General features: G+C 44.3%; 1 protein-coding gene across 3 annotated transcripts; it reads right to left on the minus strand.

Annotated features, from left to right (window-relative positions):
- Positions 1-1,162: 1,162 nt before the first annotated feature.
- CDCA7 (cell division cycle associated 7) lies at positions 1,163-11,251 on the minus strand. Of its 3 annotated transcripts, none has more exons than XM_079310989.1 (10): positions 11,089-11,251; positions 8,365-8,487; positions 7,879-7,989; positions 6,220-6,468; positions 5,764-5,841; positions 4,892-5,083; positions 4,323-4,463; positions 3,747-3,896; positions 3,053-3,189; positions 1,163-2,747 (listed from the first exon to the last, which is right to left on the minus strand). In XM_079310989.1, exons 1-10 carry the CDS (start codon positions 11,155-11,157, stop codon positions 2,717-2,719), a joined length of 1,281 nt encoding a protein of 426 aa, XP_079167115.1. In that variant the 5' UTR covers positions 11,158-11,251; the 3' UTR covers positions 1,163-2,716. The 3 variants fall into 3 exon arrangements, with proteins under 3 accessions (XP_079167115.1, XP_079167116.1, XP_079167114.1); XM_079310990.1 differs by lacking the exon at positions 11,089-11,251 and adding an exon at positions 9,823-10,096; XM_079310988.1 differs by lacking the exon at positions 11,089-11,251 and adding an exon at positions 9,823-10,093 and having other exon boundaries at positions 4,892-5,080.
- Positions 11,252-11,592: the final 341 nt, after the last annotated feature.

The following is an 11,592-nucleotide window of genomic DNA, read 5'->3' on the forward strand; positions in this document are numbered from 1 at the left end:
GATACTCTATTCTATGCATCTTTGGGTTTTAAAGCTTTTAAACACTGGACCTTTTCCTCTCAAGTTTCCTAAACTGCTGCTCATTCACTGCACTTAAAAATCATGAACTCATTTACTATTTTTCAAGTCCACATCAACAGCACTTAAGTAGCTTGGGGACTTGGGGAAAGTGGGGTATTGACACCTCAAAATCATCACATAAAACAAACTAACATCCTACACAATTCATAAATATGAATTTATTATTGCATCACCAGCAGTGAGATGAGGGGCATATCTAAACACAGCTTTTAGGTGAGAGTAACAAGGTTTTTAGCACTAAAGATCATCCAGGACAACTCAGTCACTGCTAGATCACTTGTTTCTCATTTCCTCTCACTACAGGTTACAGCTTTGTGTAACCTTCTGCCACAGCCTCATACAACTCTCTAGAGCCAGGGCACAAAAGCAGCACAAGTGTCTTCACTATCAGCATGCAATCAAGGCCCCATCAGGTAATTCTCTGCTCCAGGAAAGAGCTCCCAAGGGGCTTCTTAAGAGCTTGTTTGTAAAAGAATAAATAAATAAATAAATAAATATGGTAGACACAATACTCCAACTTGTGTCCAAAATTTTATCCTTATCCTTGTCAGCTCAGGATGCAGGCATCTGGTTTAAAAAAGCAAAAGCAGAAGGGTAAAGCACACAGCACACCTGCCCAGAGCCTGTATCAAGCCTGAACTAAGCACTCTGTATTTTGACCATCACTACTTAGTCACCAGGTACCTAACAATTCCATCCAAGCAGCATGAATGTCAGAGCAATAAGATTCAGGAACACAGGGCCAAAGATAAGAAGATGTCCAAGTCCAACTGCTCCCCCAGGGATGATGGGAATGACCAAGCCTTTACTTCGTAGCATAAGTTCACCTGAGAGTGGTAAAATCAAAGTAAAACTCTAACAGGCTTTTAAAAACCAGTTCAGAGGCAAAAAATATTCTAAAACTGATTTTTTTTTATTTTCAAAATAAAAAAATCTTGTACAGAACAGCGTAGATTTGAGTAAATCTAAATACAGCAGTCTCTGTAATATAACATAAGGGTCTGCTTTTAGCACAGTACTTTCACACTCTAGCAATCAGAAGGCAAGCCAAGCAATTAGGAGGAAAAAAAAACCCAACCACTTTTATCTGTCAGAACATGTATTTCTAAAATGAGTTCCTTCTTCACAAAATGTACCTAGAGAGAAGAGCACTCTCCACACCTCAGATTGCACAGCTATTCACACTATAAAAACAGACAAAGAGAGGACAGGAGATTTTCAATAGGAGTGATGATTTATGAAACAGAACTGCAAGTCTGAGACATAAATATCTGTTGTTTCTAAGTTCCTCTCTCCTCCCCTCCCACACACACTGATGCAATTCCCAGAAAGGTATGAACTGTGGATCATTTTGTATCCACACAGTGCAAATACTGCACAAGCACAGAAGTGTAAACCCATGTTGATTGTTCTTCTACTGTTCAACTGTACATTATTTATAACATTACATTCTAAAGCTTATACAGTAGTTTCCATAACAAAACTAAGCACATTTACACCCCTTATGGTTCTCTGCATTCAATTTTCATGGCACCTTCTTTTCTATAACACTGAGTACAGGCAACCCCTATCTGCTCAGCTATCAGAACTCTTGAGCTTCATTTCTGCTGTACTTACATTTCACAAATGTCATGTGAAAGAACCTTCTACAAACACAAAGAGCCAGACACAGAAACATTAATTGCCTGTCTTCCTGATAACCAAACCAAACAAGTTACCACCTTTCATCCACTCAAAGATGGCCAACAACCACATGAACTGCTACCCCTCTACTTGACCAAGCCCTGGTCTGGAGATATCCCTCTTCCCCAGGACCACTGCAAAGCAGTTCTGCAGCTGCACCAGGGACAGGGAAAAGAGAGCCCACCAAAACAGTAATTTAACACATGGAACATTCTGTTTTACAGTGGTCACTACAAAATGTATACCAGTATGTTCACACCACTGTCACCAGTAGGCAATGCTACTGCTGTGGAAGCTTTCAGCAGTGGCCCTCTCCATCAAACACAAAGTGCCACGTCAAACAGCATTGACTGCATTGTTTAATTCAGAAAATCTCCCTTGAAATGGCCAGTGTGAACTTTTAAGTACTCTATAAAATCAAATATTAGTGCTTGGAGACTGCTCAGCTGCGACTTATAGGGCTTCCTTTTTGAATTTAAGAACATGCTGTTGTTCAGAGAATTCTACAATTCCATTTGATGGTGAAATGTCTGCATTGCAGAAATTGGTGCTTGGTTCTGTGAGGAAAACTTCCTCAGATTTTCAGAACATCTCTATCTTTTTGCAACCAATTTTGGAGCATAAGTAAACCTGCAGCAGAGATTGTGGCGTGAGTGAAACTAATGGCTTAAAGCCCCATCCCCTTTCAGGAAGAAGAAAAGATACTATCATGAAAACAAAGACTGATTTGGAAAGTTGTCTAAAGAGAAAACAATGGCCTGTGGGTAAAGACCTGCATTAAACAGCTTTCCCAAGTATGATTTATACTGAAATAAATGAAAGGTTTTTATCCATTTTTTGCCTAAAAGAGAAGCAGGGAAGGCACTTTGTAATCTCATTTGATAAAACAATTCACTGCAGGCAATAATATTACATTGGTAAAAGAGCATATAATTTGAAGGCAATCACAGCTTCAGTCTTCCATTCCAAGTTCTTGTTTCAGACTGAAAGACAAGTAAGAATATAAGTCAGTTTGTAGCAAAACACTGAAAATTCTTTAGACCAATTAGTGGAAGCCCTGACAATACACACTGAGGTTGAGCTAAAGGGCAGAGTGGGTTTGTCACTTGTTTCGGGTAAAGAACCAGTGCATCAGAAAAACCATAGGATAAAATCTCAGATTCTGGAGGCAACTCAGTAATCTTGAGATTTATCTGATGAACTAGGATGTGGACATCTTTGCCCTCCCACTTCTGAGATGCTTATCCCACTTAATGCAACGACATCACTGACACAATGGCACACTCACCTTTTTAAGTAGGCATGGACATTGTCAAAGCCGTGGTACTTGGCCAGGTAGACCAGGACACCTGTGGCACATCGGCCATCTCGCTGCCTGCAGAAGCTACAGTTGCAGATTCCACGACATGGGGGGCACCTCCATGTCTACACAGAGAAGAGACAACAAGAAGCCCTTTTAGCTGAGATGCTACACCAGATGGAACTCACACCCACGACTTAGAAGAGTGCCCTGCTACACACTGACTTCTGCAGTGAACATCAGCACTGCATAAAGCTGTCTAAACCAGCACAAGAGTACAAATTCCTCAGTCTGCAGGGGATTAAGCTCTCTATTGACTGCCTTGCATATAACCACAGGAAGCAGTCCACAGCAGCAGCACTTTATCCACAATACAGTTCCTTTCCATAGGGCATTGAGCACTAATGCAAGGCAAAAGAGAACACTATTTCTGATGCTCAAACACAAGAATATTTGGGCTGCTGCTCTGTTCTCATACTTTACTCCTGCAAATAAAACTACACAAGTACTAAATACAACAAGTCCTATACCACACAGTTCTGTGATTCAGGCTGAAGCAAGCCAGGAGTGCATGACATACTACAGCACTGTGAGCAGCTCTGTTAAATCCCCAGCTGCCAGTGACCAATACCCCTGGCTGTGCAAGCCCAGCACAACCAGGCAGCAGGGAGCACTGTCCTACCGGGTCCAGCAGTGCTGCTCTGACATCCTCCCCGTATCTGTTGCGGAGGCAGGGCCCACAGAACTGGCCCCGCACTCCGACGCACTCGGGGTTGCGACAGTTGGTCTTGGTGTCTATGGTCTTCTGGCGACACTGGTGACAGGTGGACCCCTAGGACACAGGGAAAACAAACAAGACATTTAAGTTTTAGTTAGGGGGAAAAAAGCATTGAACAAAATCCCTTTGGCAGCTAGCAGTGCTTATCCTGAAACAGAAAGCCACCTTGCAATTTTGAACCGAGACTGTTTTAACACTGCATCTTCGGTGTCTGGTAATCACAGCCCCTGGCTGGTATCACTTAGATATTACAGTTGTTCCAGAGTGAAAGCAAGCTAATTGGCTTGGTAAAGGCTATTCTACAAATTCAGGCAAAAATAACAAAGGACACTTCACGATCTCAGACATATTTCTCCCAAAAATCACATTCTCTCTCTCAGTGAGAGGGAGTGTGCTCTATTTGATGCTGAAACACAAACACGGAATAACAAAAAAATGACTTTGCAAAGTACACATTTCACTAAGCTGGAATATACTTACCATAGCCCTGTTATATACTTTTTCACTTGCAGATCCACAAATATTATCCAGCTCTTCTTCTGTTATGTCCTCAACTGGGCGCACAACATGTGGAAAAGCCATGGCACCACGGTGACCCCTCCTGGGAGCACGGGCTTCATGCTGAACAGCAAAGATGAAATACTTTTAGTATTAGTTTCTGCAAAAACTATACAAAGGCAAGGATCTTCAGCAATGCTGAAGTCTCAAACACCCATCACACATTTAAGCAAAATATAACAACTTTGTATAGAGTATGATATGGATGCAGCTTTAGCACCTTTACTTGACCCATCCCCTTCAGGGTGCAGTGATGGTACGTACTTATCTTGCTTCACTCCTGCTGGAGTGCAAGTGCAAGTGGTTTTTCAAGGACAAGGAAGAGGAAATGGAAAGCATGCACAGAATGTCCTTTTTTTTTTTTCTTTGATTTTTTTTTAAGATTCTTCCAAGGCCATGGCATACTGATAAACCTCATCAACTCCCTAAGAATCGCTATTTTTTTGAAGTGAAACCTTTATACAAAACAACCCACAACAGGAGAACTATACCTCCAGGTATTCATCAGACATTTTCCTTCTTCTCACCAAGATGTACCGGTCATCTTCTTCCTCGTCTGGTACCAGAGTAGGAGGACCTTCAATCAAGGACCTTGACCTTGTGTGAGGCCGAGAGCTCCGGTCTGGGTTCCTCCTCAAGGCACATTTGGGCAATGAATGCCTTGGAAGTCGCTTTGGTCCCTGCTAATGTTTAAAGGCCCTTATGAAACAGGTGAAAACACAGATAGCTCCTGACCCTACTGAATTCCTCCCCTAAAGATGCCTTCCTCTCATCTTTTCCAAAGACATGTCTATCCCTGTCCCAGTCAGAACACAGGTAAAAAGAACCTAAGCAAATTCATCTTGTTCATCTTAGGCATTCTACTAGTCACAGAGAAATAGTCAAAAGCAGCAGAACCCGTGCCTATGAGGAGCTGCAATTTTCAGTGCTGTTCTAATCTTCACCCAAATTACAAATACATCAGCAGTGAAATTCATTACACTGCTGATTTACAACCCAATCTTCTTAAAAGTTTGGCATAATGCCAGGTGTTTTTCAAGGCTCCAAACTCACAGAATATTCAGGTCTGAGCTGCCCTCCCTCATCTCCAGCCTTTGTATAAACACATATTTACATAGCACTTTGTTTGGTTTTATTGGCCTGTGGAGACACTTAACCTTTATAAATTAATCTGTTCTGCTGTATACCATGGCAAATCAAAAGAGAATTATAGAGTGAGGATACCCATTTTAGGAAGCAATAAAATTCTAACTGGACTTTGATTTGCATGGTTTATTAAGTTTTTACGTTGAGAATCCTGCTTTGTAATGTCAGAATTTGACTCTTAGAAATCTGAATGCAAATACAGTAAGTTTGTACTCACATGACTGACAGCTGGCAACGATTTTCTCCCACCAAAGATACCAGAAACATTTTGCAACTCAGCCATTAGTTTTGCAAGCTAACAAGAGAGAGAAAAATGAAGCAGAGCCTTAAAAGGGTATTTATGTGTTATTACAGACTACTAGGGCAATTGGCTACAAGTACAATTACTTCTAGGAAATGCAGTCTTTCTTCAACTCTTTACATTTATGTCTTATTTATGTTTTAGTGACTGCAAGTAATTTGGAAATGCTCAAACTGATTATGTCGTTAGGCTTGCAGCCTATGGATTTTCATATGGCAGTAAATATAAAGCATCAGATTTATATTTAAGGAATGCAAATTCATTTTAATGCATTCACATAATTCCCATTACAGAGAATTTAAACAGAGGTCCCCCCAGAGTCGAATGGGAGGGGGGAAAAAGGCCAGTCCACAGGAAGACAAGAGTACTTGCCATTGCTTTGTTTTCCTTTATGTTTAAAGCTCTTTTTTCTAAAAACATGGCACCACTTTCTTCAGTGTCAGAGTCTGAATCTGGAGCAGGCATGGGAGTTTCAGGAACAGGCTCCACAACCCCCTTCCTCCTCTCTGATCTCCGCAGTGGAAACTTCATGGCTACTTTCAGAGGAACAGGGCATCTCCCTCTCTGATCCATCTCACTTTCAGCACTTGTATCATTCCCATCTGAATCTGATTCCAATTTCTGTTAACAAACCAAAACGGAAGCATGTGAATCCAGGAGAGTTGCTCTGCAGTTAAATACAGTTGACATTTTGTCTAGGAGTGGTTAAGAGGCTACCTGGCTGAAATCCAGTCCTACTGTTCTAATGCACTTTTGAGTGGGAGGGAAGCAGAGGGGACACAGGGATAAAAAAACTCAGAAATCCACATGGTTGTGCCAAACACACTAGAAAAAGGAGTGTAGGTAAGTTACAGCTGTCTCAGCTGTTACTTGCAGGTCTAATAGCAAAAGTAGTTAGTGTGTATGGTATGAGAAAGAGAACTGCCTTTAAAGGGCTCAATTTTGCTACATAGAGTATTTGGCTGTAAAAAAAGGACACTATGCAGATCTCCACAGAAGGTTAAACCAAATTTTGTAAATTGTCAAGTACAGTCATCTCACAGTATCAATAATAAAAAATGGAAACTTCCTTCAAGTTTCCATTGAATGGAACTAGTGAAATAATTACGAATAAAATACCACTATTTTCTAATCTTTGAATTCTCCTGTCTTGCTTACAAATTTCCCAAGAAACAATAGTTCAGTGAGGACATAAATTAGTTAAAAACTCATTAGGCAACAGGCTTTGATTTTTCTTTTTAGACACAACAAGACAGTCTTATTTTGATCACCAGTAATAGTGGACATCAAATGGCCATTTTTATTTACACAGGTTTTTTATTAAGTAGGTATGTGTTTCTGGTTGCACATTATGTGTAGTCATTGACTTTTTTTTTTCTACTTATCTATTCCAGCTTTGTCTTCTACTTATTTTCTTCACTACTGTGTTTTAACTCAGATGTGATTTCTTCCAATTAGATGTTTTTCTTTTCTAGTCATTCTTCAGCATGTCCTGAAGTTATGACAAACCTGGTTTTGCCAAATGTGGTACTAATACAGTTTCTCTTCTGAATGTCAACTACTGATCTTTTTAAGCAATAGAACTGATCTTGAAGTGAGGTCAAGGAAAAGCAGTTTCTTTACTGCTGAAAGATGCACAGCATTCCCTGTTATGCTGCCAGAGTGGAGGTCTGAACTGCATGTCAAGACACACAAGATTTTTTCTGAGGCTTGCTGGAGCCCATGGGCTAGCCTAACATTTCATACTGAGGAAACCAGAAACACTGGGCTCCAACAGAGTAACATCCAGCAAAGACAGTTTTAAGAGTTATATTTCAAAATACATATGGTGGATTTTAAAAGCTCAGTATCTTGAGTGCTTTTCATGGAGATGAAAAGAAAACTAAACTCTGGCTACTTGGACTGTTTACTAAATGGAATTATGCTTTCTTCTGAAACACTGAACTTTCAAATCGAAGCTAGCACTGTTTTCCAATTAAGAATGTGTAAGTATTTAAATATAAAATAGCAAACTAAAATCAAGTGTCTTACCAATGCATCTTGAACCTCATTTTCTGAAAAGCCACAGAAAGATTCATCATCAGAGGCTTCATGAAAAATTTTGGCCAGTTCTTCTTTAATATCTGACCTAAATTTGCATTTCTACAAAAAATAAAATACCCTTTAACTTAAGTTGTACAGAAAATTATTAACATTTGTAAGTATAGTACAAGAAAACAGTTTTTTAATGCAGAAAAAAAAGTTAAAGAATTTCACAAGGGGTTTCAGAACCATAGCTGCAAATTATCAGGCACATTAGGTTAGGTGACATATCAAAGAACTGATAGCTAATCTGTTTCCAACAATTACCACCTAGAAGCACAAGAGTGGAATGAAATTACAACATACAGCACAGGTTTATAACTAGTATACAAAACCATAAGTAGAGCAAGTCGTTTTACATTACTAGCTTCACATTTTTTGCAGTCTTTACTAGTACTGCCCATATGATCCTATTTGTTCTCGTACTGTACTTACTGTGTTTGCAAAATTATCAGAACCAAAACTGTCACAGCTGTCATCAGAGGATGAGGATGTTTCCATGGGAATCAGTTTTGTATTTCGAAAGGCTGTGAAGTTTCTCCTTCCTGAACAACGACGCTACAAAAGGACAAAGCAACACCATTAAGAAGAGACCTACTGCAGCCTTTAAGAGTATCTTTTTATTGAAGCTTAGGAAGTTTGAACATTTTAGGATGTTTAGCAATCTTGAATGCAAGTCAGAAAACAAACATCAGCTTTGAAATAAATCCAGAAGTTAGGAATGACAACAATTTTTACTGTGATGCAGTTCTGATCGTTGTCTAGATGAGTTTCATTCAGTATTTAAGAATACTTATTTTATGCAAAGAGACAAGTGGAAATAAGCACATTAATCATGTCATTCCCCAGTCATCATAGCCAATGACGGAAAAAAGCGCAGGTACACGAAAGTACCTAGAAATCCACATATTACTTGCAGTTTGAGGCAAACACTAAATACTCTGCAGCTCTTAAGGAAGGGCCAAAGGATCCTACCCAGAGACCTAACTATTCTAGACAAAGCAGCTTGCTGTTTTGATAGTTTTGCCACCGATTTAGAAGACTTTTTCAGGTTTTCTTTTCCCAGGAAATGCTTCTACTGGCAGTGACCCAGTTTATGCCCTGAGGAGGGAGGCCGGGGCAGCGCCCACGCTGAGGCGCTGCCCGGGTCATGAGCGCCGCTCCTGACGGGCGCGGGCCGGGCCGAACAATGGGCGGCAGGGCCCGCAGCAGCTGCCCGGGCCCGCCTGGAGCCTCCGTCCTCTCGGCAGCACCGCTCTGCCCGCGGCTTCTCGCCCCACAGCTCCGCCGGGCGCCGACCCAAAGCGGCGCTTTCCGGAGGCGCTCGCCGCGGGGCACGGCCCGCACCGGGCCCGCAGGGCCCCGAGCCGCAGACACGCGCGGCCCCTCAGCGCGCCCCGCCCGCCTCCCGCTAAAATGGAGCCGCCCCCGCACACGCGGCAGGGCCGCCCGCCCGCCGACCCCTGCGCTCCTTCCCGCCCCGTCCCTGCAACGCCGCCACACCACCGGCCCCGGGCGTCAGCGAGGCGGGGGGCGATGGGCGCATGGCTCCGGGCCGCCGGCTCCCCACTGAGACCGGCTCCCAAGCCGAGTCCCCCCCCCCCCCGGGTTAGGCGGGCAAGGGCACAGCCATGCGCGGGGCGCCCGAGCACCGCGGCGGGGCAGGAAACCCGAGGTGGCTGCGGCTGCCCCCACGTCGATCTCCATGGGGTGCCCAAACTAAAGACCCCCCTCCCGACCCCGCCACCCTTCCGCAGCGCGGCTGAGTCCGGCTTGCCCAGGTTCGCAGGACCCCGGAGGGCCACGCGAGCGGCGGCAGCGCCACAGCCTCCCCTGTCCGCAGCAGCGGCGACCCGCAGCCCTGCGGCGGGCCCGGGGCCGCGGCGCGCTCACCTGCGGGCGCGGCGGGGCCATGCTGGCGGCGGCGGCGAGCGCGGCGAACTGAAGGTTCGCGCCAAAGCGGCTGGCCCGCGGGGGGCGGGGCCCCGGCGCCTTTCCCGCGCTGCCGCCGCGTCCTGGCAGATGCAGCGCGCACCCCGCGGGGTCGGGCACCCGGGGGCTCCCCCTGCGCCCTCCCGCCCGCCTCTGTGAGGAGCTCATCAGGTCTCCCAGCTGTCCCCGAAGGGGCCAGTGCGGAGGTCTCCTTTTTATTTTTCTGTTCGCGGTGTAGGTTTTGTGGAGCTGCAAGGGCCTGGCCCTGTGGCGCGAAAAGCTCGCGGGCGGAACGCGGCGGGACTCGGGTGCAGAAGGGGGGCGGGGGCCGGGGCCGCTCCTGCCTAGCCAGGGCCAGCTGGGAAGCCTCTGTGGTTTCCAGCTCTCCTGGTTTTGTTTTAAATATTTAAATAATTTTATATGCTAAACCTAGGTTGGCTTCACTCTGAAATAAACCCCCACAACCTGCCAGTTTGCAAGGGCAGTGGGGCTTCTGCAGGAAACAGAGCCAAGGGTCTGTCCTGGCTGCACCCAGCACCGCCTGCCAGCTACAAGTGTCCCGTGTCAGAGCAGCTGCCCTGAGCCCCGCGGGAACCAGGGTCACGCAGCCCCCCGCAGATCAGTGGGACGTGCTGACCGTGCCTCTGCTCCTCCGTAACAGCAGTTCAACAGAATGTTACACACAACTTGGCTGCCTTGCCCTTTGCAGTCGCAATACTATTTGAAGACAGGCCAGGAGAAAATAGATCAGTCATTTTAAACCATTTTTGGTAACACGTATAATAGCACATTAAATCAAATACAGCCGTTAAACACAGCAAAATAACTGCTACGTGGTATTTGGCAGCAATAGTAAGGGAGAAGCCCTGAAGAAGCTGTGGGATTTGTGGCCCTGGTGTTTGCTATAATCCTCTGTTTATCCTGTGGTTTGAGCAGGGCTCAATACCAATGCAACTCTTGCTGTTGAGCATTTTTCCAGGTGCCTCCCTGGCAGCACTGCAATCAGCTGGAGGGAGGAGGCCGCGTGCACGTGCAAACCTGTGCCCGTGTAAGGCAAACCAGGAATCATCTCTGAGCCAAAGCCTGTAAATAGGCTACAGCACAATAGGGTACAAGAGCCCTCACGGAGGTGTGCTATTTTCTGTGGGCATTATTCTTCCTGTGCATGCTGCAATCTGTCATGTAAAAGAATCTCCATTTTAAATAAGCCCATAATTACACACTTACCTGCACTGCTGGCTTCTCAGCACACACAAAAGCAGATGAACTAAACCAGTTCTCCAGAGACCAGACCATACTCCATTCCTCTAAATTCACATTAGTGGAGGATTTCCACCCACGTGGCTTCTAAACAAGACAGCCAGTTGGGAAGAGGGGGATGTTTTTTTCAATTTTGATGCGGTTTTACTTCTTTCAGAAAAAGAAATCTACAAATACTAGTTTACTTACATGGAAGAAGAGATTCAGTTTATGAACAGTAAAAACCCTTAACATCTTGAATCACAATTATCAGAATTCTACTAGAGAAGTAGCCAGCCTTCACAGCTTTCAAGAGCATCATATGAAATGTTATGGAGTACCAATGGCACTAGCTAAAGCAGCACTTCAGACTGCAGTGACTTGTCCATTTAATGCTTAATGCAAACACCATTCTTCAAATCTTCAAACTACATGTGTAGTCAAATGTCATTCAAATTAATAGGCAGGCCAAAGCAGAGACTGGAGAATCCA

The sequence above is a fragment of the Erithacus rubecula genome, assembly GCF_903797595.1.
Source record: "Erithacus rubecula genome assembly, chromosome: 8".
In the NCBI taxonomy this organism is placed as follows: Eukaryota; Metazoa; Chordata; class Aves; order Passeriformes; family Muscicapidae; genus Erithacus; species Erithacus rubecula.

Coding starts and splice junctions, on each gene's coding strand:
- CDCA7 (XM_079310990.1), bottom strand. CDS start 10,029: ATGAGCTCCTCACAGAGGCGGGCGGGAGGGCGCAGGGGGAGCCCCCGG. Junction 6,469..7,878: donor ATGAGGTTCAAGATGCATTG/GTAAGACACTTG, acceptor GTTTGTTAACAG/AAATTGGAATCAGATTCAGA. Junction 4,464..4,891: donor TGTCTGATGAATACCTGGAG/GTATAGTTCTCC, acceptor TTTGCTGTTCAG/CATGAAGCCCGTGCTCCCAG.